Source organism: Gymnoscopelus microlampas (genome assembly GCF_963454915.1).
Source record: "Gymnoscopelus microlampas genome assembly, chromosome: 6".
In the NCBI taxonomy this organism is placed as follows: Eukaryota; Metazoa; Chordata; class Actinopteri; order Myctophiformes; family Myctophidae; genus Gymnoscopelus; species Gymnoscopelus microlampas.
This window is the reverse complement of record NC_139943.1, coordinates 14264928-14288576: the sequence shown is the minus strand read 5'-3', so window position 1 is coordinate 14288576 and position 23649 is coordinate 14264928. Positions and strand designations below refer to the sequence as shown.

Sequence of the window (23649 nt, the reverse complement as noted above, 5' to 3'; positions counted from 1 at the left end):
TATTCTGCATAGACTTGCCATATCGTCTTGGACTGTGCTTTGTAAATGATATACTGTGCAGGAGTCCAGAATGTTGATAGCACACACACACACGCATGCATGCACATTAACCATTTATTTATGTCCACACAAAGGAGAGCATACAAGGACACAAATATCAAAGGTGCAGTAAGGTATACATTCACAAAATCATGGCATATGTCTTCATGATACAATAAGCATGTCACTCAGTACTGCCAATTATAGCAGAGACAGCACAATACTTTGCCAGCCTTTTTGCCCCCTTTTTGGGCATCCCAAGTTGCTGGAACCCTCTAACAACCAGTCTGTGCTGCCAATATCGTGCATCCCTACTTAGAAGGACCACTTCTTACCATCAACTGTGAGGCAGGTTTTCCTATAGATGGCTCCTTCAGGATAGGCATTAAATAAACATCTATAGCAGCACTGGTCTGCTTTGGTCACATTCCTGACCACTATGGTGTTATTCTGCAATCCTGTGTCTTCAAACTCCATTTTCCCCTGAAAAGGAGGGTTGATATTGGTGCCAAAGTGTTTGTTACAGGTGGCAACTGTAACAAAGGTGGCAACTGTTCTTCCTGGTAACATTATTTGCCATGTAACTTGAAGGACGTTCTTGGATTGTGTGAGTAGGCAGGTGAAGCGGGCGTCTTCTCCCACCGTGGTTCTTACAGCATCCTGAGTTTGTATCATCTCTGATAGACCTAAAGGTGGTGAGGTGACAGGTATAAGAACACATTGACTGTATACTATACAGATACATAGTGCACACAAAGCCCTAATGGTGTCTGTGCACCTCGATTTTGTGATTTTCTGTCCTCTGTCAAATGTTTTCTACACGGTTTGTTTCATTTTTATTTTTTTCCTCACCAAACTAAACACATCTCAAGTACACCTGCAGTTCCACAACTCCTCACAAGAGGTCAGACTTAACATTTCTTAGGAGTAGGATCAGACAATCCATTTGTCAAGCACTGCTAAAAGAGGAGCACTGATTTACATGGACACATTTGAAAACCAGATGAAATAATATTGTAAGGATGAAATTGTTTTTATAGTCTTCCACCTGACTCATAACCTCCTACTTCAAACATCATTAATTTCCTGCTGTTTCAGAACAACTAAGAATAAGAATACAGTCACACATCTTATATACTGTACAGTGAAATCACTGGTGTTAATTTAACTCTGAAGAGTGTACAGTATGTCCATTTGGTTCCATTTGTAAACTCTTTGTAGTGTTAAGTAACACTACATATTTACTGTGTAGGGTTATGGTGAATTACTATTCTTAGACATCTATTTTAGCGCTGTGAGGAAAATAAACCTCAGTATTGGTGATCTTTACCATTCCATTCTCCACGTTCTTCACAGCTGTTCAGTACTATGACATGAATCGTCTCCATATTTAATATGGAGATGACTGACGTCATAGTACTGATGTCATAGAATTCACAGTTGATGTCCGAGGTAGCCTTGCAGTTGTTAGACCGCATCTTGTTCTCAAGATGACTCCAACAATGATGATTACACTGACACCAACAGCAGCAGCAGCAGCACAAATAATCATGTTAACTGTGAAAGAAAAGATGAGAAATGCTCATGTATGTCATTCAATATAAACAGTCACACACAAAAGTGTCCTAGGGTTCCCAAAAAGTATTTCTTTAAAGTATAAAATAATGCATCCTTATGCATTTATCTAGGCACACAAACACACAAAAAGGCTTAAAAACAGACACAGAACACAGAATACTACTCGGTGGCTGCAACACATTTTGAGTCATAATGAGTCATAAATGAGCAATGATTGTTGTAAAGGATGTGTATTTGAAGCCAATACATATTTGTTGCATTACGGTGGTCTCCATCCTCGTCTGTTTAACTACAATATAAACAGCCAGGATCAAAAAGGCACATAGATGATCAAGAACTTACTGAAACTACTCTGATCTGCTTCACTTTTCTCAAACACATCTGGGAAAAGAAAGAATCATATAGTAATTAGTAACATCATCAACCTATTCATCCAATAATCCACCCACCTACATAATTATCCATGAAGGACACTAACATTCAGTCTGTTTGTGGATCTGAACCTTGAATGAAATGGAAATGAAACCATGTCTCACCTTGTTTGTCAGAATAAATGACCCTGGACGCCTCCTTTACAAGCCCGGAGTAGAAATGCACCACACAGTGGACCTGCGTGCCGTTGCTAAAGAACCTTTCTAATGTGACAGTACTGGTCACTGTGATGGTACCGTTAGCGGCGGCTGCATGGACAGTGGTGTAGTTTGAAAAACCTACATGTCTGGGTAACTCCAAAGTTATCGTTGGAGCAGGATGTGACACAGCCGAGCAAGACACAGCCATCAGCTCTGTGCCGTTGGGTTTTGTTATGTGTAATATGGGCTCAGGTTGCTCTGCAAAACAAACAATAATTTCATCAATTTAAATTGCATGCTCCCTCTCTCTTGCAGTAGGCTACATGAACACAGTGTACACTTACATGATTGGATGTATTGATGTGACTTACATCAAGATAAAACAAAAATCACCCCTGTTTTTTACACACACACACACACACACACACACACACACACACACACACACACACACACACACACACACACACACACACACACACACACACACACACACACACACACACACACACACACACACACACACACACACGTCTTACCATCAACTGTGAGGCAGGTCTTCCTATAGATGGCTCCTTCAGGATAGGCATTAAATAAACATCTATAGCAGCACTGGTCTGCTTTGGTCACATTCCTGACCACTATGGTGCTATTCTGCAATCCTGTGTCTTCAAACTCCACTTTCCCCTGAAAAGGAGGGTTGATCTTGGTGCCAAAGCGTTTGTTACAGGTGGCAACATTCTCTGTTCCTCCTGGTAACATTTTTTGCCATGTAACTTGAAGGACGTTCTTGGATTGTGTGAGTAGGCAGGTGAACCGGACGTCTTCCCCCACCGTGGCCCTCACAGAGTCCTGTGTTTGGATCATCTCTGATAGACCTATAGGTGAAGGAGATGACAGTTATAAGAACATACATAATTGACTGTATAAACAGGTACATCCTGCCTACAAAGCACCAATGGTGTGTGTGCAGTGAACACAGACTTGCACACAGTGGTTGCTTTTGATTTGTGATTTTAAGCTTTGATTTTAAACTTGATTTTCAAGTAATACAGTAATATTAGTCTACTTTTCAGGAAAGTCAAGATGAGTAGTACAAGTCCTGTTTCACAATATTTGTTGTGTTCTAGATTTTTTGGAGCCTGGAGGGTATACTATAACTATCCCCCCCTAGTTCCTCCCACAGGCACGGAACGCACGCACGCGCGTATAATTAATTAATTAATGTTAAAAAAAAAAATCTGCCCTGCACAAACTCGGCCATGCCCACTCAGGCCCAGTTTCACAGTAACACTGAGTACACTTACAGTATGCTTTGTACTGATTTTCTACTGTTTCTAATGTTAATCTATCAATCATTTAGCAGGACACCTCCTGAAGACCCTAGGGGTCCCCGGACAACCTTGAAAACCACTGACTGTATACATTATTATGGGTCGCCTATCAACAGTTTTAAGGTTCAAAATGTATTTTCATTGGCAGCCCTTTGAACGCAGAGTAGGCCTACTACCTAGTAGGCGCCATCTGCTGGCGAAACTAAGAACAAAACGAATTCACAGTAGAGGGAGTTGGATCATATATAGTAGCTTATTAGTAGCCACAACAACCCCTGTGCACAACAACACCATGAAGCTTAGCTACAGTGAACCCAACCCACGGACCTTTTCACAACCAGGCGATGCCTAGCCATGGTTCACATGACGCTTGTATACAAGACAGTGACATGTTTCAGGGCTAGGCGATGCCCTACCTTTGTGACGGACTCAGTGATGAGTGATACTCACTCATTGATGAGTCAGCATTGCAGTGTCATGAGTCATGACTCGCAATGAATTCACTACTATACTAGCCTCTAGCCTTGTATCAATCAATACTGCCATAGATTTAATCGATTCTTTCTGACAACATAATCGATAAAAGAAATGTACAGTACGAGCAGTACGACAGTCTTGAGTTGACCGAAGGCTAACTAAACTAGCCTACGTTTTATGGTAACAGGATAGGTGGGCACACTATAATCGCATAATCTGATGGTAGTGACAATCATAAAACAGTCAGTCTGTCTGTCTATAACTACGCCTATAAACATACTTTTTACTGTTTACATTACAACAACCGTGTATACTTTTTACATGTAGCTACTAAGCATATATAATATTTCTTAGAAACAAATCATTACATTTTCTGACAAGGATTTAAACTGGACATTTAATAGTAGGGGAAGCAGATTAGGCGTAATAAGGAAACGCACAAAGAAAAGGAACATCTATGAAAAGTGTAGCCATTGATTGTATATAGGCTAAATATTAATTAATTTACCTTTTTGGAAGATTACCAATAGAAAAACACGTGTCCTCATGTCTGTTCTGTAACTTCTGATCAGATCTCTGAATTCTCGACCTCTTTGCTCGTAGTCCGATGATGTGTGACTGAGAAGGAATCTCACAATGCCCTTTTTTTATACATTCGCATGCAGGCTGCACGCGACATTTGTTTATGTTTTGTTTGTTGATGTTGAGTCATCATCAGTCGCGAGGACTCCCTCAAGTGAGTCAGGGACAAAAAAAAAATAGTAAAAACAGAAAAAGTACTCACACTCTTTACTTAGGTAAACGTATCAATACTGCAATGTAGAAATATTCTGTTACAGGCTAAAAGTCCGGAATTCAAAATGTACTTGAGTAAAAGTACAAGAATATTGGTAATTTGGTACTTAAAGGTAGGGTAAGTGATTTTATCCAACCAGGACACTCAATCAGGATACAGATTAAACAAGTGAAATTGGAAGTGATGACACTAAGAAATGAGCAGACAAAATTGGAACTGGAACACTATACAAATTAAGCTTAAAAATGGGTACTTTTTTTTTTTTTTGGGGGGTCCCCACTCTCCCCAGTTCAAATATGATGATCATTTTGGTTGAGAACCACTGGCCTGACAAAGATATTTAATCAATCTTTGCTATATCAAATAAAATAACACTTCATTCTTCACGTCGATGCTGTGTCCTGTGTCAAGACACCTATTATAATAAATGTTCCTGCACACTCTGGGAATAAAATCAAGTGGTCTTCAACTAATACGTGAGAAATCATATTGAAACAGTATTCAATTTTATTGCACCTCGTTGTAAAATCCATGCATCACACAACCATACATCCATGATCACAACATAAAAAATAAGACATTTTACATGTCTGTTCATTAAAGGAAACAACACATGCCACAGTAACTACCAATTTCCAGAGATGTCGTTTTCTAACCATATAACAAATCATTCTCTCATTTGTTCATTTGGACAATCATAGCGTTAACTATTTTTTGAACGATCAGTGCATTTAATATCACAATTTCAACTAAGTAGAAACAAAACGTACAAAAAGCATAAATATATGAACATCAAAACCCATGGGCGTTTTTTTTTTACTTTCATGACCTTCAGCAGCCTGAATATTCCATCATTGTAAACATTTCTACGTTAAATCTACAGTAGCCTCACACAACATTTTGCAGATTATTTAAATGCAAAACAGACAATTTTCAACTTTTCCAACAATCCAAAAACATAACCTGCACACAACTTGTACACAGAATATCATCAAGAGCACTACACCAATATAGCATTGTCCTTAGATCAATTCTCCACATGAACTCTAGCATCTCCTCTGGGCAGGTCATAATAGGTTAACTTTTTATTTGTATTTTAGAGTAGCCAATTATTTGTATCCCTTTGTCTCCCCAATGTAGTATTTGTCAAATTCCTCCCCACACACATTTCTGTGTGTTGTCACTGCTGTTGTATCCCACTGGCTCACCTGCCAGTGAGGAGCCCCCACCGGGAGGATGCAGCGCCTCCGACCCACTCCTCCCGCCCAACACTCCTTGCTGACATGTCCCGCTGCAGCCCGTAGGAGTATGCAGTGATAAATATCACCCATCATCTGTAAGACCAACCGATTCCATATATTTGGGTCCGATATTTGGTGTTGACCGATATTTTGTCAAAGTGTGAAAAACAAGTTTATATTTTACAAATGAGATCACATAACTTGAAGTAGCACTATGTAACTTTATTTTTTAAAGATTTTTTTGGGGGCTTTTTTATACCTTTATTTAGAGAGGGACAGGGAAAGTAGGCTGACAGGAAATGGGGATAGAGATGGGGGGTGACATGCAGCAAAGGTCGTCGGGAACGGGAGTCGAACCCGCGACACGCTGTCAGGCTGGCATTGCAGCCTAGGGTGCCTTGACCGTCACGCTACGGCCCAGGCCCCTATGTAACTTTTTTTTAATGAATACAATTTAATTTTGTCCAATCTGTACGGTAGAGTATGTTAATAATCTCTGTGTTATTCATGTCCTCACTGTTTTGCCAGATTCACTGCCTTTTGCTATTATTTTAATGTTGTTTTTTGCTTTTCTTTTTTTGCTTTATTGTTAAATTAGTTGTACTTTTTCTGTAATTGTATTCTTGCTCTGTAAAGCACTTTGAGCTGCATTTCATGTCATGAAAGGTGCTATACAAATACAGTTTATTATTATTATATTAATACAATATAACTTATACAATTGGGGTGGTTGTATTTTGTCTCCCTGCTCTTCTATTGAGAGACAGGATCTGAACCAGGTTCAAATCCGGGGTAGAAGAGGAAAGTTACATAGTGCAGCTTTAATTCAACAACTTAAGCACTATTCAACATGTAGATCAGCTTTTTTGAGAATCTTTGAAAACTTTAGCAAATTCAATCCTATAATGACATGCCCAAAATAAGGACACCAGGTTGAAAGTGGTTAAAAATCAGGATACATCCTGATAAGCAATACCGATGTCATCATAAAAGTCAAATAATGGTCAATTTATCAGCCAAACCGATACTGGTTGGGCTCTCGACACCATTGTAGATATTTTATATAATTTTTTCAGCCACTATTAAAGAATGTCTCCTCTATGACTTCAGTGAATCTCTCCTTCATCTGCTGACGGAAGCTGGTGTACCACTCCAGCAGCCGCCGCCTCCTGTCAATCTTCTGCTCTTGGCTCAGCCCTCTCTCCTTCTCCAAGATGGCGGGCAACTCCTTCCAATCTTTGACGAAGATGAAGGGCGCTCCGGCGGCCTTGAGCAGACGCAGTGGGGAGCTGGCGCCGGTCGTGCACGCTCCGGAAGTCTGGACGTCCTCCACCACGGGGATGGAGCCGTAAGCACACGCCTCGTAGATGCGGTAGCACTCCGCGTTGACGCCTACCGGGCAGAGCGTTAGCTCGCTCTGGGCCAGAGCCGTCTGGTAGTGCTTCAGGCTCTCTGGTGTCTCCTGGGGAAGCCACCTGAGACAGTACACAAGTACACAGTGTTGTGTTTACATGCAAGACACGTCAAAATATTATTCCAAATAATAGTAATACTCTGAAGGTAGAGCTGATTCTAGTTATCGTACAACTACCACAGACTGCCTTGTGAGCTTGTAGATACGATGAAGTACAGTATATATCAAGCAAAAAATCTTGATATATCTTTTACATGGGGGGGGGGTCCTCTTCAAAGGCATGCATTAACACCTGATGTGCCTGCAAAGCACACAGCCTCTGATTGGACACCAGACTCACAGGACAGCCAGAGTAGGAAGTACCGAAGTAAATAGAACAGACCTAACACGTGAGAGAGTAGTCGGCGGCTGCGAGCGAGCGCGTGTGTGCATTATAACATTATATTTCTGACCAAGTTTGGATGTGTGAACTGGGACTTTAAACCAGCGACTGTGTAATAACTTACTTCTCCCTGGCGGTGGTGATGCACTCTTTCTCCAGGTCAGCTCGTTTCAGCACCTGCATGAGCGTTTCTCTGGAGGAGTTTTTGTAAACAGTTCCTAGGAAATTGCAGAGGTATGGCCTGATGGTGGTGACCATCAGGGGATTAGGCCTGACCAGGGGGAACTGCCGATACCTGTGCACAGACAAGCATGAAAACACTTTTAAGACGTGTTATTCATCAAAATGTCTCAGTATTATATTATTGTATCTTGTATGTTAATACAATATAACTAACACAACGGGGGTGGTTGGAGGTAGTCTGCCTACTCTTCTATTGAGACATTTAGAAGCCTGTGGTCAGTTAAGACCACTACTGGTTCACAGCTATTGCATGAAATTCAAAGGCAGATATCCTGCCTTCCCAAATTAGCTCTCCATTATAATCTCAACACTAGAAATTTTAGCACGGGGGACCAGGGTTCAAAACACGGGTAGGACATGAAATTAACATTTTTAATGGTGTAAAATAAAAAAACAAAAATACTAAAGAGATGACATGACATACGTGGCAACCCCAAGTGGCCACTGAAAGATGTCCTTTTCATTGACCCAGGGGCTGTCATACACCAGGAACAGCAAGTCCACAAAACCTCCGTTCCTCTTCAGGTAGGGTCCGATCCAGTCGTTGGTGCAGTGCTCATCGCCTAGCAGCACCACAGCCACGTGGGACACCGTGCGGGCCTGGACCAACGCTTGGACGTGTTCCAGCCAGCGCGTGGAGTAGGAGATCTTCTGCTTCTCACGGCCGTTCAGAACTACAACCAGGCTCTTCATGTCAACAGGGACGTGGCCCTGGACCACAGCGGGACCTGTGTAGAAACTAGAGATGGTGTCAAGAAGGGAGACAGATGGAGAGAGTAGAGGGAGAAAGAGAAAAACTATCGGTGAAGTAGTTTGGTCTGACTTAGTCTCATGAAGCCAGACGATCGGAGGTATTTTTCTACAGGTACGTTTGGTGAACGTACCTGTATCTAAATTCAATGAATGGGCTAAAACTGAGTGGAAACATAAACATAAAAGGTAAACATTCTGTGAAAATAGCAGATCTACAAGCTCACAAAGTGTCACAATGTGATACGTTGTGAGCTTGTAGATGTGCTATATTCGGCAAAGAATTTGGGTGTCCAGGGAAAAATTGATGGGACCAAGTATAGACCCGTGGGGTACCCTGGCAAACAAAATATATAGTGTTTAAGTGGTTAAAAGTAACTCGGTTGCATCCTACCTGAAATCAATCTTCCCTGATTGAAGCTCCCCCTCTCTCCATTGCGCCACTTTGTCTGTTGGGTTGAGGGGTCCTTCTAGAATATGTTCCCACAGGTAAAGCCCTAAGGAGAAAAGAAGGCCAAATTACAATTAAAGGTTTGGTGTTAACATGACTGAGTCGTATAGTCATGACTGATGTATCATTTTATTTTGTTCAAAACTAAATGATGACAAGTGCATCCAAACTATGAGAATACATTAAAAACAATACCAACAAAATGGTGCTTAGTTCATTAGAAGAATCATAACTGATATGGCATATCACAGCTTCTAATCTGAATGTAAATTATAATTAATTTGCTGCCTTGAGTTCTCTGGCAACTATTAAGTTAGGTGTGCTAATAGCTTAATACGTTCATTAATTGAAATGTGATAAATAAAGTAGATATCCACACTTGTAGAGGATATCTCCACCTGTAATATGCTGAAATGTCTCTTGTGTACCACATAATGACTTGTTTGACCTTTTGAAAAGTTAAATTGCATTGTTGCTAAGATTAATTAATAAAATAGCCATCTGATTACGCAATGACAACTTAATGAGATTTCTGAGTTCTAGAAATGTTTATACATCCTATCATTTTGTGTCCATTTCCAGCTTTTCTATTCTTTTTTTTGACAAGACAAAGTATTATTACACAACAGCTTCAGGCAACTTACAATAAATGCATTTAGAAGACACTCTTATCCACCACAGCAACATAAAAAGCTCAGTAAAAACGAACATCTCGGGTGCAGTATAGTGACTGGGCATGTTATTTCTCTCCAAAAAAAGTTTTCTGCTGACAAAGGGTCCATTGGTCCTCACTAATGTTCATTTCTAAGATGATACCATTTGTGTGTCTCAATTGGTGGGCTGTGGACAGTTCTGAAACCTGCCTACCAATGACATCATCGATGGGGATTCCAAGCCAAGGTAGCATGCTGAATTAGAAGCCAATGTTCTTGTGTCAAAAAAAAAAGAAAAGAAAAAAAGTTTGAAATCTTTTTTGGAATAACCAAACCTGCCTACCGATGATGTCATTGGTAGGCAGGTTTCTAAACTGTCTACAGCCCTCCTCTGAGTGAGTAGACAGAAATGGTACCATCTTGTGATGAGCCTGGGGAGTTTTGCTGCTCATTAGGAAAGGTTACTTTCATTTTCATTCTGACCACTGTTTTTTAACAGTTTGTTTTGTCGAAAGATATGTTTTGTTTTGATACTCATAATAAAAAGCCCATTTCATGTTGCATCCTTGTAATATTATGAACAAAACTGCACTGACGGGAAATGTTTATGGGTATTATGATAATATCCATAAACATTTACCATCAGTGCAGGTTTTGACCAGGGGCTCAGGAGGTATTGTATGTGTTAATGTATGTTGTAATAATTAATGTTGTATTAATTGTTATCCAGTGGCTTAGGGTCTGAGCCCCCCTAAAGGTCTGATCCTAGAATCGCAGCTGTAATGAGCAGTAAGTAAGTAAGTCGGATAACAACACAAGCATACTCTCGTTGCAAAAGCTAGGGACAGGGAGGTGGTTATAGATTAAAGAAACTGCTCTAAAGGGAGACTTTCTGGATTGTCACTCTACAAGCCACTACATTTCCAAGCCTAAATGATGAAGTTGATTTTTTGCTGTTCTTATAGCTGATTCTCTGATACTGTCATGATTTTTTTTGTCTCCCCAGTTAAGTTTTTATTGGTGTTGGATTTGTCACTTATGGTGTGCATTATGTATTTATTGCATATTATGTATTTATTGATCTGCATATGATGACGTAAGTTGTGGATGCTAAGGCATCCTCTGATGTGTAATGCTGCATTCATTGGTCGGAATCACTTGATTGCCACCCACAGCCTTTACTTAAGAGTGACTAACCACCCTGATTGTTAGACCGTGTTGAAGACCCAAGTGCTGAAATAAGTCAGTCAGCTGTTGCCTTGCTCATCTGCAAAATATATATATATATATATTTTTTTCACCTGAAGACGGAGTGCTACTGTTTAACTGATGTTGTTTTGTTCTGTCTGTGTTTATTTGTTTTATATTTCTTCCCTACAGTCCTCCTCACCACAAGCAGAACTTTGGGTTCCTATGCTTCTATGCCTATTCCTGTTCCACTGAAGAGCACCTGTTTTGAGCCACTGTGATTGAACCTAGGCAGCGCTTCCCTTTCTTTTGTTTTAAAAGCTAGGGACATCTTACGCCCCATCTGTGACCACACCCCATCGCTGTAGTTCCATCCCACAGCGATGTGGGTGAGGTCACTCACAGATGGGGCTAGTGACATGACATGTTATGTATGCATGACTTACCTATGGCAGCTTTACCCCAGATTTGGACCTTGTGTCTTTTGGGTTTGTTCTTGTCCATTTGGGCCAGATACTGTCTGTACGCCTCCCTCTTCTTGTGCAGCGCCGAGTTGTATTCCACCTCCTCATCTTCCCATGGGTTCCACTCTTCATCTTCTACGAAAGGTGCAATAGCACCTCCATCTCTAACACCACCTGAAAATACACAGAAGAACATCTCCATTATGTGAAGACATTCCTAATGGTGTTTGAAGCAAAGGAAGGGGTTTAACCACTATATACTTATGTTTGACAACAACAACAAGTAGCAAAAACAGCTGATCAATAAGCTCACAACTTGAAGATCTGCTATTTTCAACAAAAAAAATGTACTTTTGCTTTTGGTACTTTAAGTATATGTTGATGCCAATACTTTTGAACTTTTACTCAAGTAACATTCTGAACAACAGGCCTTTTACTTGTAACAGAGTATTTTTATATTGTGGTATTGCTACTTTTACTTAAGTAAAATATCTGAGTACTTCTTCCACCACTGTAATCCTGTGTGTTATAAGTTGCTTGCAGCTAACAATAAAGATGAGTTGTTGAGCTATAATAGTAGTAGTAGTAGTAGTAGTAGTAGTATTTGTTTACCTCCGGGTGCACCATTCTCTTTCTTCACTACTCTGTGTACACGGGAAACCACTTTGGCACTAAAGAAAACACTATAAGCCGCATAGAGCGAAAATGCCACGTATGCGAAAATTATCAAAAGGAATAGTTTTCTTTTAGGTATTTTCATTTTTTAATTATTATTATTATTCATGTACTCTTTCTCACGTAACCATTGTGCAGCTTCTTCTCCTCCTCAGGTTTGCGTAACCACTTCCTTTCAGTGTTGCGAGGTTTTGAGAGAGAAACAAGCAACCAGGTCTATGAAAACAAGCGAGCTCTTCGCCATTTAAATATTGGTTATTTAAAAAAAAAAAGATCTTGTGGAAAATGTAAAAAAAAAAAAGGGAATATTTTTGAAAAATGTCATCAACACAAATATTGTATGGGGTCCCTGGCAGAAAACATTTCCAGTTGGGGGTTAAGGGACAAATACATAATGATTTGGGGGTCCTTGACATGAAAATGCTTGAGAACCACTGGTTTAAATAACAAATTAAAAAAATTGGAAACAAGCCCAAATAAGCAACTACACTTTAGAAACAAGACCAAATAAGCAACTACACTTTAGAAACAAGACCAAATAAGCAACTACACTTTAGAAACAAGTTGTTTCTAACAACGCAAGCATCTTTACAGAAAAACAATCCCAAAGTCGCTTATAATAAGCGGACATGGCAACACTGCTTCCTTCATTGTTTACACCACGAGGACCCCTAAATAAGCCTGCCCCGAAATGATCCCTGTACTAAATTGGGACGTTCTTTTAAAATATTCCACTTTAACAGCACGCTTGTGGCAAAAGGGCACCACGTATTGATATTGACAAAAAACTCTCGATTGTAAGTATAAAGTTAAAAGAAAAGAATCAGTAAATTATCAACCCCCGTCCGCATGCGCAGTACTGCTCCCGTTAATTAGCATTGGGAAAACATGCCACAGGCTGACTAAAACGGCAATTTAAACGCTTGTTTCAATCCGTCGGTAAAAATGTCTTGACCGCTAAAATGTAAAATATCTGAGAGCAGAGGGGGCGACCTTTACTTTTTGGATACGATGTGCGGAAAAGGGTAAGAATCAACCATATTGGCCACGGTTTGGCGGTTTCGCACTCTGCCGGCACACTACCCAGCGGGACCTCATCTCGGAGCAACACAGCGGAGGGAGAGGTTCCAATTGGAGTGATCGATTGAATATTCTATTGGGGGGGGGGGGGGGGGGGGAATTACATCACAATTACATTTATAATACTTTGTCTAAAAGGTCCGTCCAAAAAAGTCCTTGCGGTCTTGTTTCCATTGAGGTCCTTGGCATTCAGTTTGAGTTTGATTGATTGATTGATTTAATTGATTGATTGATTGATTGATTGATTGATTGATTGATTGATTGATTGATTGATTACTTTATTAGAAGTTTGCACATGAAAGTAAGTACAGTTCAATACAAGGTCAGCACAATAGGACTTGAAAAGCCCAAGAAAGCCATTGGCTTGTTTCTCAATTCATAGTGGGTACTCTGGGGAGCTATGGGGAACACGCGGAACGTTGGAGAGGCTGCGCAGGTTTCCAGTACGACAGAGCAGAGAGACGGATATTATCTTATTTAAGAAAGGTCGGCGTGGTGGGCGTGTCCTACAGGGGGTGTGTCCCGAACTCCATCAGATTGAAGACAGTTGCAGACAGTCAGAACAAAGCAAAGCCACACATTTGAAGGTGCAGAACAAAACAAAACAGAACAGATCAGATCAGATCAGATCAGAGCAGAGCAGTGCCACACATCTGGGTCCAACATGATGTCTATAGCCGTCCGTCGTGGCGGGGCTCTGGCCACGGCCCAGAGTCTGAAGATGCCCGGGGTGATCGCAAAGGGACCGGTGCCACTGCCAGCTGCTTTGGGTAAGGTTCTATTCAGTGCTGGTGGAAAAAGTACTCAAATGTTTTACATTAAGTAAAAGTATCAATTCTGCAATGTAGAAATACTCTGTTACAAGTGAAAGTCCGGAATTAAAAATGTACTTGAGTAAAAGTACAAAATGTTCTTTTATGCAGAATGTCCCATTTCACAATCAACAAGTGCACAATGCGTCGCTTGTAGATAGAATAGCAGATCTACAAGCTCAAGCTGCCTGGCTATGCAACCATTTATGACCTTGTAGATCTGCTGTTTTCGGCGAGCGACACCGTCGCACGACGAGGATACATCATGTATACATACCTATGATACATACTGTTATGTAATAGGACAACATGTCCTACTACATAACAGTAGGACATGTGTCATTTGCCAGGTCATAGGCATGGTGGAAGAAGTACTCAGTTGTCTTACTATATAAGTAAAAAATAATAATACTACAGTGTCAGTGAAGTAAAAGTAGGCCTACTCATTATGCAGAATGGCCCATTTCACAATCATATTATTTGGTTGTAAACTTGTAATTACTAATTAGTAATGCATAAATGTGTTGATTGGTTGATTGAATACTTTAATTAGAAGTTTGCAGAGAAAAAAGCACAGTTCAAAATACAAGGTCAACTAAATAGGATTGAAAAGCCCAGAAAGGCCTATTGGCTTGTTTCAATTGGGGTCCTCACTCAATTCATGGAGACACTAAATAACAGACAGATATACACTACTATGCAGAACAACATATAAACATTTTAAAGGTAAGAAAACAAAAAATATGTACAGTAAACAGTTCATCACTTTTAATGTAACTCAACGAAGTAAAGTACAAGTACATCAAAATTGTACTTAAGTACAGGACTAGTAGCTCCTTACTTTACCAGTTACAGGTGTCAATTTGGACAGAAATGTTGACATGCAGGGTTTGTGTCTGTCGAATAGCACCATGTTCTTGATTGCAGACATAAAGGTCCTTTGTAAAACGTGTGTTTGGAGGATTTTAGACCAAATGTGTTAGGATGTGGGGATATGTAGTAGTGTGATGAATGGCATGTTATGATGATAGTACAAATAAGTTATAGACATAGGCCTACAGATACATTTTTACACCCGAAGTTTGAGATACTATATGGGAAAAGTAATGTTTCTTACAAAAAAGGTATATAACTCATTTCAGTACAGTTCTATATACAGCTGCAACTTTCAATTTGTTGCTTACTTTTTCAAATCAAATAATGAAGCACGATTTATATATTATAGTTTTTATATATCAACACATTTTTACATTTTCACCTATAATGACACACCCAAAATATTGATGGCATGTTGAAAGCTGTTAACTGAAAGACATTTAACATTTCTTGCCCAACATCGATTATATTTTTGAAACAATTTGTAATCGATTAGTTAGATTAACTGTTGCAACCCTAGTTCTATATAATTTATCATCTTAATTCCCATTGGTATAAACAAATGCTACTGTTAGGCTGACAGCGCCCTGTCTTATTTGCAGCTCCAAGTGGAACCCGCCTCGCCCACACCGACATCAAGGTTCCTGACTTCTCAGACTACCGCCGCCCGGAGGTCCTTGACCCGAAAAAGTCCTCTCAGGACAGCAGCGAAGAGAGAAAGGCCTTCTCCTACCTCATCACCGGGGCCACCACCGTGGTGGGCGTCTACGCGGCCAAGACGGTGGTCACACAGTTCATCACCTCCATGAGTGCCTCCGCCGACGTCCTGGCCTTGTCCAAGATCGAGATCAAGCTGGGGGACATCCCCGAAGGCAAGAACATGACCTTCAAGTGGCGAGGCAAGCCTCTGTTTGTCCGCCACCGCACGGAGAGGGAAATCTCCATGGAGGCGGCGGTGGACATGGGCGAATTGCGCGACCCCCAGCATGACAAGGATCGTGTGGTCAACCCCCAATGGGTCATTGTCCTTGGCGTGTGCACACATCTGGGCTGTGTGCCCATCGCCAACGCTGGAGAATATGGAGGCTACTACTGCCCATGCCACGGCTCCCACTACGACGCCTCAGGGAGAATTAGGAAGGGACCCGCTCCGCTCAACCTGGAGGTGCCCTTCTACGAATTCCCCGATGACGGCTCAGTGGTGGTGGGATAGAGTCTATCCCACCACGACTGGGTGTCTGTCCGATAGACACTTGAAGCTCTACCTCTGTGTGAAGCTCGATTCATACTTTTTCGCGAGACAGCGTCACGCACCAAAAATAGCTGACCTACAAGCTCACAATGTGTTGTACACGCGACACATTGTGAGCCTATAGGTCAGCTATTTTGGTTGCTTGCAATGGAGCATACTGTATATTAGGCTTCATGTTATAGATCTGTGTGGTGATATGCAAACATCTCTTAATAAATACACATTTTAAGTTACTTTTGTCACTGTCTTTTCACTCTTCAAAAGGTAGATTGTAGGGTTGGGCACTTGGGCAATGAGACTTCTATTCAATATGATTATTTCAAACTTTTGCCTCCATTACGATTAATACATGATTATGAAAATAGCCGATGTAAGATACATTGGCTATTTTCACTATTTTTGTATGCCACCCACAACAAAGTATAATACAGGGTTAAGTGGTTAATCAGACTAATTGCTTTAGTCGATTATAAACAATGTATTACAATTTTTGTGTGTAGATTAGTTGATATATAAAACATACATTTTACAAAATAATTACCTACATTATTCGGTTATTGGTTCTAAATATTAGTACTGTATATTTTCGGTTAATTACCCAGCCCTAGTAGATTCAGATTGTTGAATAATCCAACAATCTGAATCTACCGTTTCAATTTGAATCTGCTGTTCAACTGGAATGCTGTCAGTTGAACAGCATTCTCTTCTGGATTACATCATTAACATTCAAGATTGGTGATGTAGTGCTCTGTAGCATATTATACACCATTTACAGCTGGGTGACATACTCTTTTTAATGTATTAACAAAGTGTACTCTACACAACAGTAATGGTTCATTTTTCCTTTATTACCGATCATCCACAACCATAGTGAGAAAAGGTTTTTAGCTTGTGGAGCTGCCATTTCTGCTTCTTTTTTTTTTCATTTTGAAAGTCAAAGTCGTAAAGTCTGTCAATTTTATTTAAACAATGATAAAGTGTTAACAAGAGCTTGTGACTAAACTACATTGAATCCTTTGGAACATGGGTTCTTTTTGTCCATTTCCTGAAAAAAACAGTTTTGGACATAAATTATAAGATTTCCGACCGACAGCAACAATATCAAAAAGGAAAGGTGGGAAAGCCACTTGAATGCACAATCAATTTCTTTAATGTATGCGTTATTTTGGTCAAATAAAGCTATAACCTGTAAGTTTTATGTCCGTTGTTTCCACCTGACAGAGAAACGTAATTGCAATGATGTCCGAACTACAACGAAGATGCCGGCGTATCTAGCGTCCAACCTAATGCACCGTCTGCTTCAAATAGCGTTATTGACATTGTCAACAAGTAGGTGTCCTACCTGACACCAGGGTGTAAATGTTTCAATGGAAGAGTAGGGAGACCACCTCCAAACACTGCAGATGTACTACGGTATTTATTAACATACTCTTACCATACAAAAGTAAAATAAAATGGACTGCAGCCTTAAGAGACAACACTAGTACTAACAGTAGGAACAATATAGTAGTATTAACAAGTCCTGGATTTGTTAATACTACTTGTTCATTGAAGTGGCTTCCCAACTTTACCAAGAAGTAAGAATCTCAGGTAAAACGTTTGCAGATGTGGTAATGTCTTAAATAATCAGTCAACTTATACAGATGGTGACAAACATTTCTGCCAGTCTCAACTAATCAGTTGAACAAATTCCTTCAGTTTAATACACTTGGCACCATAAATAAATTCCTCAGGCAAAAATGATTGTACAGTGTACACAATGCTAGCTACTACACTGTAGCTACCTTGCAAACAAATGTGCAATTTAGGCATTTAGCTTCTTATGCAAAGTGACTTGACGTGTGGTCTGAGTAAGCGCCAAACCACACGTCCATCACAACGTTTATAGCTATACATGTGATTATCAGCAATTGATATAAATAAATAAATAGATAGATAATGCACTGCTGGTGACATGGTGACTTGTGGCTAATCCAGTTAAACAAGAGCAGCTGATTTAAAGGAGAATTCCGGTCATTTTAAGTGTTATGTTTGATGTCTGTCAAATCACTTACCAACGTAGAAATGAAAATCGCGTTACTCCACAGAGCCCCCTATCAACCCCCACCGTTGGCATTATAGGAGGATATAGGATAGCCCAAATTCGCCTATTTTAACCAATGCAAAGTCTGTTTTTTTGCTTCTAGTACTCATTGTTGAGTCCCATGATAATGTAACAGGCGCTAAAACTCCCGACAAGCTAACGGCTAATAACAGAACGAGCTAATGCTGGTTGCTGGTTTCTCTCCCGACCTGGCAACCTGGGGCTGCCATGCAGAGAGATAAGCAGCCCCAGCGTTAGCTCGTTTGTTATTAGCCGTTAGCTTGTCGGGAGTTTTAGCGCCTGTTACATTATCATGGGACTCAACAATGAGTACTAGAAGCAAAAAAACAGACTTTGCATTGGTTAAAATAGGCGAATTTGGGCTATCCTATATCCTCCTATAATGCCAACGGTGGGGGTTGATAGGGGGCTCTGTGGAGTAACGCGATTTTCATTTATACGTTGGTAAGTGATTTGACACACATCAAACATAACACTTAAAATGACCGGATTTCTCCTTTAACATTTACAGTAAGACAATAGTTCTTCTTAGAATAATCTTTTCCACCAACATTGAATGTTGTGTCTATTATGTCACCTTAAGCAAACCTGACTGCATTTACTTGATATAAAGATGTCAACTTCCTGTTTATTTTACTATTTTAATTAGCCGGACTGGATCCATAGATACGGATCATCAAATAGTAAAATCAACATGTGGACATTTGTATAAAATTAGAAGAAAAACAGAAGTGTTATACATACAATTTCATACATGGTCAGAAACCAGAATCGTGGGGGTGCTCGGGTGGCGCAGTGCTTAAGTGCCTGCCCACCACCTCGGAGGTTGAGGGTTTGAAATTGAATCCACCGTGGTGCATCCGGCTTTGTCGAGCGTCTACACACTTACACAAGTGGCCGCTGTTCAGTGGAGGGAAGCTGGGCTGGGAGGGTGAAAATTGTCACTGCACGTAATCCTACAGGCTGGGACGGCGTCTGTCAGAAAGGAGTATTGGGCAGGAGGAGTAGGACGAAGGCTCTACGGCCTCCCGGTGGGGACTCCTCACTGACAGGTGAGTCACTAAGATACAAACAGCAGTGACAACACAGCAAGTGTGTGGGGAGGAACCAATTGGCACAACGAACAACTAAATTGGGGAGAAAAGGGGGTCCGGGGGGGAGAAAAGCATCCAGACTCCTTTGCATTTGTTTGTGTGCTAAAAGAGTGATTTGAGACCCGTTTCACTGTGCAATGTGGGTCAATGAGGAGACTATTTTGGAATTTCTAATCAACGGAGCAGCTATTGAAGATATTTCACCAATATTTGGAATTACATGATGGCAGGGTAACTATACAAACCAAACCTCCAAAAAAGGGTAATTTTGCTTCAGTAATAACAACCATGATGACCAGTTAACCCATTAAGACCTGAGGCGATTCTTTAAAAAAATCTAAATCATAACAGTTCAAAAAAAAAAAAATGTTTTCAAGATTTTTCAAAAATAGCAGATCTACAAGCCCATAGCGCGGCACTCGGTGCCGCGCTATGAGCTTGTAGATCTGCTATTTTTGAATAGCCAAAGACATCTAAAGTGACACAGATGCATTCCAGGTATCAATGGGTTTCAGACAAGGGACCAGTTCTCATCCAGACATAAGTCTAGTCCACATAATGCACCTCTGCCTGCAGTTCTTTGGTTACATATCCAAGGAGGGCACCAGTGATCTGCTGTTTCATGGTGCTGTTGCCCATCACCAAGGCAGTCAGCTGGGCTACGTCTGTCCACTGGACATCACCCAGAATGGCCATGACGTCCCCATAAAGCTTCTGTTGCTGCACGGGGGATAGCTCCATGATGATCTGAGGTAGAGGTTTGAACTGTCCACTGGTTAGCCAGCACCCCAGAAGACCACCAACAGCGCCCCCTGTTGGAGGGAGAGTGAGGTTAATCACAACTTCTTAAACCCTATATACTTTGATCGAGGTCCCCCAGGGAGGTATACTTGGCCCCCTCCTTTTTTCCCTCCAAATCTCTTTGCTGAAAATATCTGTCCCAACCAACGCGACGCGATGCTTGTAAATCTGCTATTTTCGTGGAACGTTTGCCTATTATTTCCAGAGACGCTAGGATTAATGTGGTAAAGGATGTGTGTGTCAAAGATATTGAAAAACATTTGAGGCTCTTAAGAGGGTAATAGATTTTAAAAGTCTAATACTTGATGGCTTTAATGCTTTCCCAGCTAGATTATTGACAGTTAGGAACCAAAAACTGCACTCTGAGTTAAATTAACACTGAGTAGATCGGGGTCCCAGAGATTAAAAATAATAATACATGTTTTTGTCAAATGCACATCAAACTGGGGGTCTTTGAAATGAAAAAGGATGAGAATCAGTGCTATGACAACATAGTGTAGTGTTGCTCCAATATGACCTGAAGCTGACTGGGCTGTGATAAGTTACTTACCCAATGCAATACCCAGAGGTCCTCCCATCAACCCTCCTGCAAAGGCCAGAGTCCCAGCTGCTGCTGCGCCCTTCCCTGAGCCCTTCACCGCTGTCTTTATCTGCTGATTGGTTGACAACTCACAACAGAGGCGCATGACATCATTAAGTCGATTCATTCTGTGAAACCAAGCAAGAAGAATTTAGATGTTATAGGTTAACAACCATCATAATAATAATCTCAAATTTATATAGCTCTTTACATGGGGGGGGGGCATGAGAAAACAAGAAAGAAAAACAACTTCATCAGGGGAAACAACACTAAGAAAAGGCTAAGACTGAGGAATAAAATCACTAAAAACAGTGGAATGAAGAGAAGGGGGGGGGGTTAGCTGGGGAAAGCTATATTGAAGAGGTGGGTTTTGAAGGTTTGGAGGGTGGGGGCGTCTCAGAGTATTGGGGAGTGCATTCTACAGGGTTGGATTTAATTAGAGCCACGGCAAGTTTATTTGTACAGCCCGTGTCACAAACAAATACAGTTCATATGTGTACATAGGCCATTAACAAGAACAAATACAAATTAAGTCATAAAAGACTAAAGGTCAAGTTGAACACTCATTCATATTATATTGTGTAAGAGCATTTATCGTATCCCTCTGTTCTGCAACCAACACGTGGAACTTACTATGACTGAATCATTCAGTCGTTTCTTACATCCGGGGACCCCCAGGGGTACTTTGGGGGGTCCCCAGCTAAACTTAACACATAATCATCAAAATCAGTTTAACCACTTTAACCCTATTTTATACTTTGTCTATTTTTGAAAGTTTGGGGAAAATCTTTTGAATAGTTAACTTTTGTTTTACATTTTCAACAACACAAATCACTTATTGGAGTCTGCATGGCCTAATATGTATCAGTTTGAGGGTACTTGATATGAACACTGAACCACCGTAGAACATTCCTAAATGGGTCCCAGGACCCCTCTGATCAGAGCTAATGTCCCTGACCCTGGGGGTTCCCAGACCCCTCTCTGATCAATGCTTATTAGTGTCTAAAGACAGACCAAGATGTAGTAGTGTAAGAATAAATAAAATAATAAGTATGATTAAATAAGTAATACAAATGTCAAACTTCCTCTGTGACAGCATTGTGCCGTGTTCAGGCCTTGTTCAACAGTCAATACAACAATGGTTGTGTGGAGTCATGTGATGCCATACATCCATGTGTGGTTGGTATGTATGTGTATTGTATTGTGTCTTGTCTTGTTGCATGTGATCTGACTGACTGTCACAATGAATCATGACACAGACGAAGTTTCCTAAAGAATCAATCAGTACAGCAAAGCCCTAGAAACACCAACTTTCGCTTCACAGACTAAAACTAAATATACCTTTGTTTAAACCAAGCTGATGTCCAAATAACAATAACATAAGTAACCTAGTTGAGCCAACATGAGAAGTGAATAACACAATAAAATAAATTATAATAATAACAATAACAACAACAACAACAACAGTCACTGACTGTGCACTGGATCACAAGCACCTCTAGCCCTAGAATGTCTGTGATCTTACATACATTTCATGTATTCCAAATATAATTAATTAGTGTTTGGAATACACGAAATGTATGTAATATCACAGACATTCTAGGGTTACTCTAGCCCTAGCCCTGAAACATGACTGTCATACCATGACGAGCGTCATGTGAACCATGGCTACTCTAGCCCTAGAATGGCTGTGATATTACATACATTTCATGTATTCCAAATATGATTAATTAATTAGTGTTTGGAATACATGAAATATATGTAATAATCTATCTCACAGCCATTCTACGGCTAAAGAAAGCACCTCACAATCACATACATCGCATAAGGGCACGTATAATAGTGGTATCTCTGGGGAATGTTAGATCAGGGGAGTTGCTTCTCCCAAAAATAGCGGTATTTACAATTTAATTAGAAGATCTGACTTGAATGACTAGACAATCCCAAAATGTGCCTTTAGTCTTTGCCTAAATACAAGGTCTAGGCCTAAATGTAAAAGGTATCAAGTGTTGACTCACCTGTTTTAGTAGTTGTTGTTGTGTCTGTGGGTGATTTCCAGATCTGTGTCAGACTGTGTGACAACATGACATGGGACAACCACATATCATGCTCGCATCGCAATGCCTGATGGGGGACAGATGCCCGAATATATTCTTCGTCGTACTGCGGTTTCGCGCACCAACAATAGCCGATCTACAAGCTCGCAAGGCGTTGCGGACGAAACGCGTTGCGTGCTTGTAGATCGGCTATTGTCGGTGCCCACCTTTGATTCGCCACTACGTGAGCCAATGAGCTGCAGAAGAAAAAATATAAATAAATAATATAAATGTTAAACAACATCCTCTGCGATAGCGTTGGATGGTTGATTAAAACTAATTCATAAAAAATGTAATTGTGCATAGCTATGGCGCATGGTGTGAAAATGATTGAATCAGTGAAGACCAAAGGCCATTGATTGACCTACTGTCTTGTCATATCATAAACAAATAATTACGTAACAATATCACGTGGGGGAAACACACCTACTTCTTTAAACTTTTTGATAAAGACGTCATTCATCAGCCACAGCCCACAGATAACCTGTTTAATCTTTGTTTGTCACGCTGACGTCACAGTGGTCGCATCTTGGGTGGTTGTGTATGTTAATTTGATCAATGTGATTGATTGTTTACATTTCGCATTGATTATTGATCCATTCTTCAACATTTACTCACAGCTCGTGTTTCTATTTACCATTCAAAGCTCAGATCCGGTTTAAAGCCCGCCTACTGTATCCGGCAATTTCCAGACATA

At 40.5% G+C, this 23649-nt stretch overlaps 4 protein-coding genes across 6 annotated transcripts; 1 reads left to right on the top strand and 3 right to left on the bottom strand.

Moving 5' to 3' along the window:
• Window positions 1–129: 129 nt before the first annotated feature.
• Window positions 130–4611, bottom strand: LOC311047391 (OX-2 membrane glycoprotein-like). The gene is made up of 6 exons (XM_084060090.1): window positions 4509–4611; window positions 2729–3067; window positions 2154–2447; window positions 1960–1998; window positions 1370–1596; window positions 130–725 (listed from the first exon to the last, which is right to left on the bottom strand). Exons 1-5 carry the CDS (start codon window positions 4546–4548, stop codon window positions 1451–1453), a joined length of 858 nt encoding a protein of 285 aa, XP_083916216.1. The 5' UTR covers window positions 4549–4611; the 3' UTR covers window positions 130–725; window positions 1370–1450.
• A 674-nt stretch (window positions 4612–5285) lies between these two features.
• On the bottom strand, window positions 5286–12413 carry rxylt1 (ribitol xylosyltransferase 1). 3 transcript variants are annotated; one of them, XR_014600996.1, is made up of 7 exons: window positions 12195–12413; window positions 11565–11756; window positions 9221–9323; window positions 8501–8815; window positions 7958–8128; window positions 6472–7512; window positions 5286–6257 (listed from the first exon to the last, which is right to left on the bottom strand). XR_014600996.1 is itself a non-coding variant. In XM_084060185.1 (6 exons), exons 1-6 carry the CDS (start codon window positions 12340–12342, stop codon window positions 7110–7112), a joined length of 1332 nt encoding a protein of 443 aa, XP_083916311.1. In that variant the 5' UTR covers window positions 12343–12413; the 3' UTR covers window positions 5286–7109. The 3 variants fall into 3 exon arrangements, 2 of the variants coding, with proteins under 2 accessions (XP_083916311.1, XP_083916312.1); XM_084060185.1 differs by having other exon boundaries at window positions 5286–7512; XM_084060186.1 differs by lacking the exons at window positions 11565–11756; window positions 12195–12413 and adding exons at window positions 9922–10117; window positions 10270–10373 and having other exon boundaries at window positions 5286–7512.
• Window positions 12414–13903: 1490 nt separating this feature from the next.
• Window positions 13904–16356, top strand: LOC311046817 (cytochrome b-c1 complex subunit Rieske, mitochondrial-like). The gene is made up of 2 exons (XM_084059388.1): window positions 13904–14107; window positions 15628–16356. Exons 1-2 carry the CDS (start codon window positions 14002–14004, stop codon window positions 16236–16238), a joined length of 717 nt encoding a protein of 238 aa, XP_083915514.1. The 5' UTR covers window positions 13904–14001; the 3' UTR covers window positions 16239–16356.
• Window positions 16357–19986: 3630 nt separating this feature from the next.
• Window positions 19987–22978, bottom strand: LOC311047378 (protein C19orf12 homolog). The gene is made up of 3 exons (XM_084060075.1): window positions 22875–22978; window positions 20827–20984; window positions 19987–20287 (listed from the first exon to the last, which is right to left on the bottom strand). Exons 2-3 carry the CDS (start codon window positions 20981–20983, stop codon window positions 20022–20024), a joined length of 423 nt encoding a protein of 140 aa, XP_083916201.1. The 5' UTR covers window position 20984; window positions 22875–22978; the 3' UTR covers window positions 19987–20021.
• Window positions 22979–23649: the final 671 nt, after the last annotated feature.

Excerpts from the sequence above, each read along its gene's own strand:
- LOC311047391 (XM_084060090.1), bottom strand. The coding sequence starts at position 4,548 with ATGAGGACACGTGTTTTTCTATTGGTAATCTTCCAAAAAG. Across the intron at positions 2,448-2,728 it reads GACCTGCCTCACAGTTGATG|AGCAACCTGAGCCCATATTA; the intron begins GTAAGACGTGTG and ends TTTGTTTTGCAG. Across the intron at positions 1,999-2,153 it reads CATTTATTCTGACAAACAAG|ATGTGTTTGAGAAAAGTGAA; the intron begins GTGAGACATGGT and ends TTCTTTTCCCAG.
- rxylt1 (XM_084060185.1), bottom strand. The coding sequence starts at position 12,342 with ATGAAAATACCTAAAAGAAAACTATTCCTTTTGATAATTTTCGCATAC. Across the intron at positions 8,816-9,220 it reads TCAGGGAAGATTGATTTCAG|TTTCTACACAGGTCCCGCTG; the intron begins GTAGGATGCAAC and ends CACCATCTCTAG. Across the intron at positions 7,513-7,957 it reads ATCACCACCGCCAGGGAGAA|GTGGCTTCCCCAGGAGACAC; the intron begins GTAAGTTATTAC and ends GTACTGTCTCAG.
- LOC311046817 (XM_084059388.1), top strand. The coding sequence starts at position 14,002 with ATGATGTCTATAGCCGTCCGTCGTGGCGGGGCTCTGGCCACGGCCCAG. Across the intron at positions 14,108-15,627 it reads GCCACTGCCAGCTGCTTTGG|CTCCAAGTGGAACCCGCCTC; the intron begins GTAAGGTTCTAT and ends TCTTATTTGCAG.
- LOC311047378 (XM_084060075.1), bottom strand. The coding sequence starts at position 20,983 with ATGAATCGACTTAATGATGTCATGCGCCTCTGTTGTGAGTTGTCAACC. Across the intron at positions 20,288-20,826 it reads ACCTCTGGGTATTGCATTGG|GGGGCGCTGTTGGTGGTCTT; the intron begins GTAAGTAACTTA and ends TCCCTCCAACAG.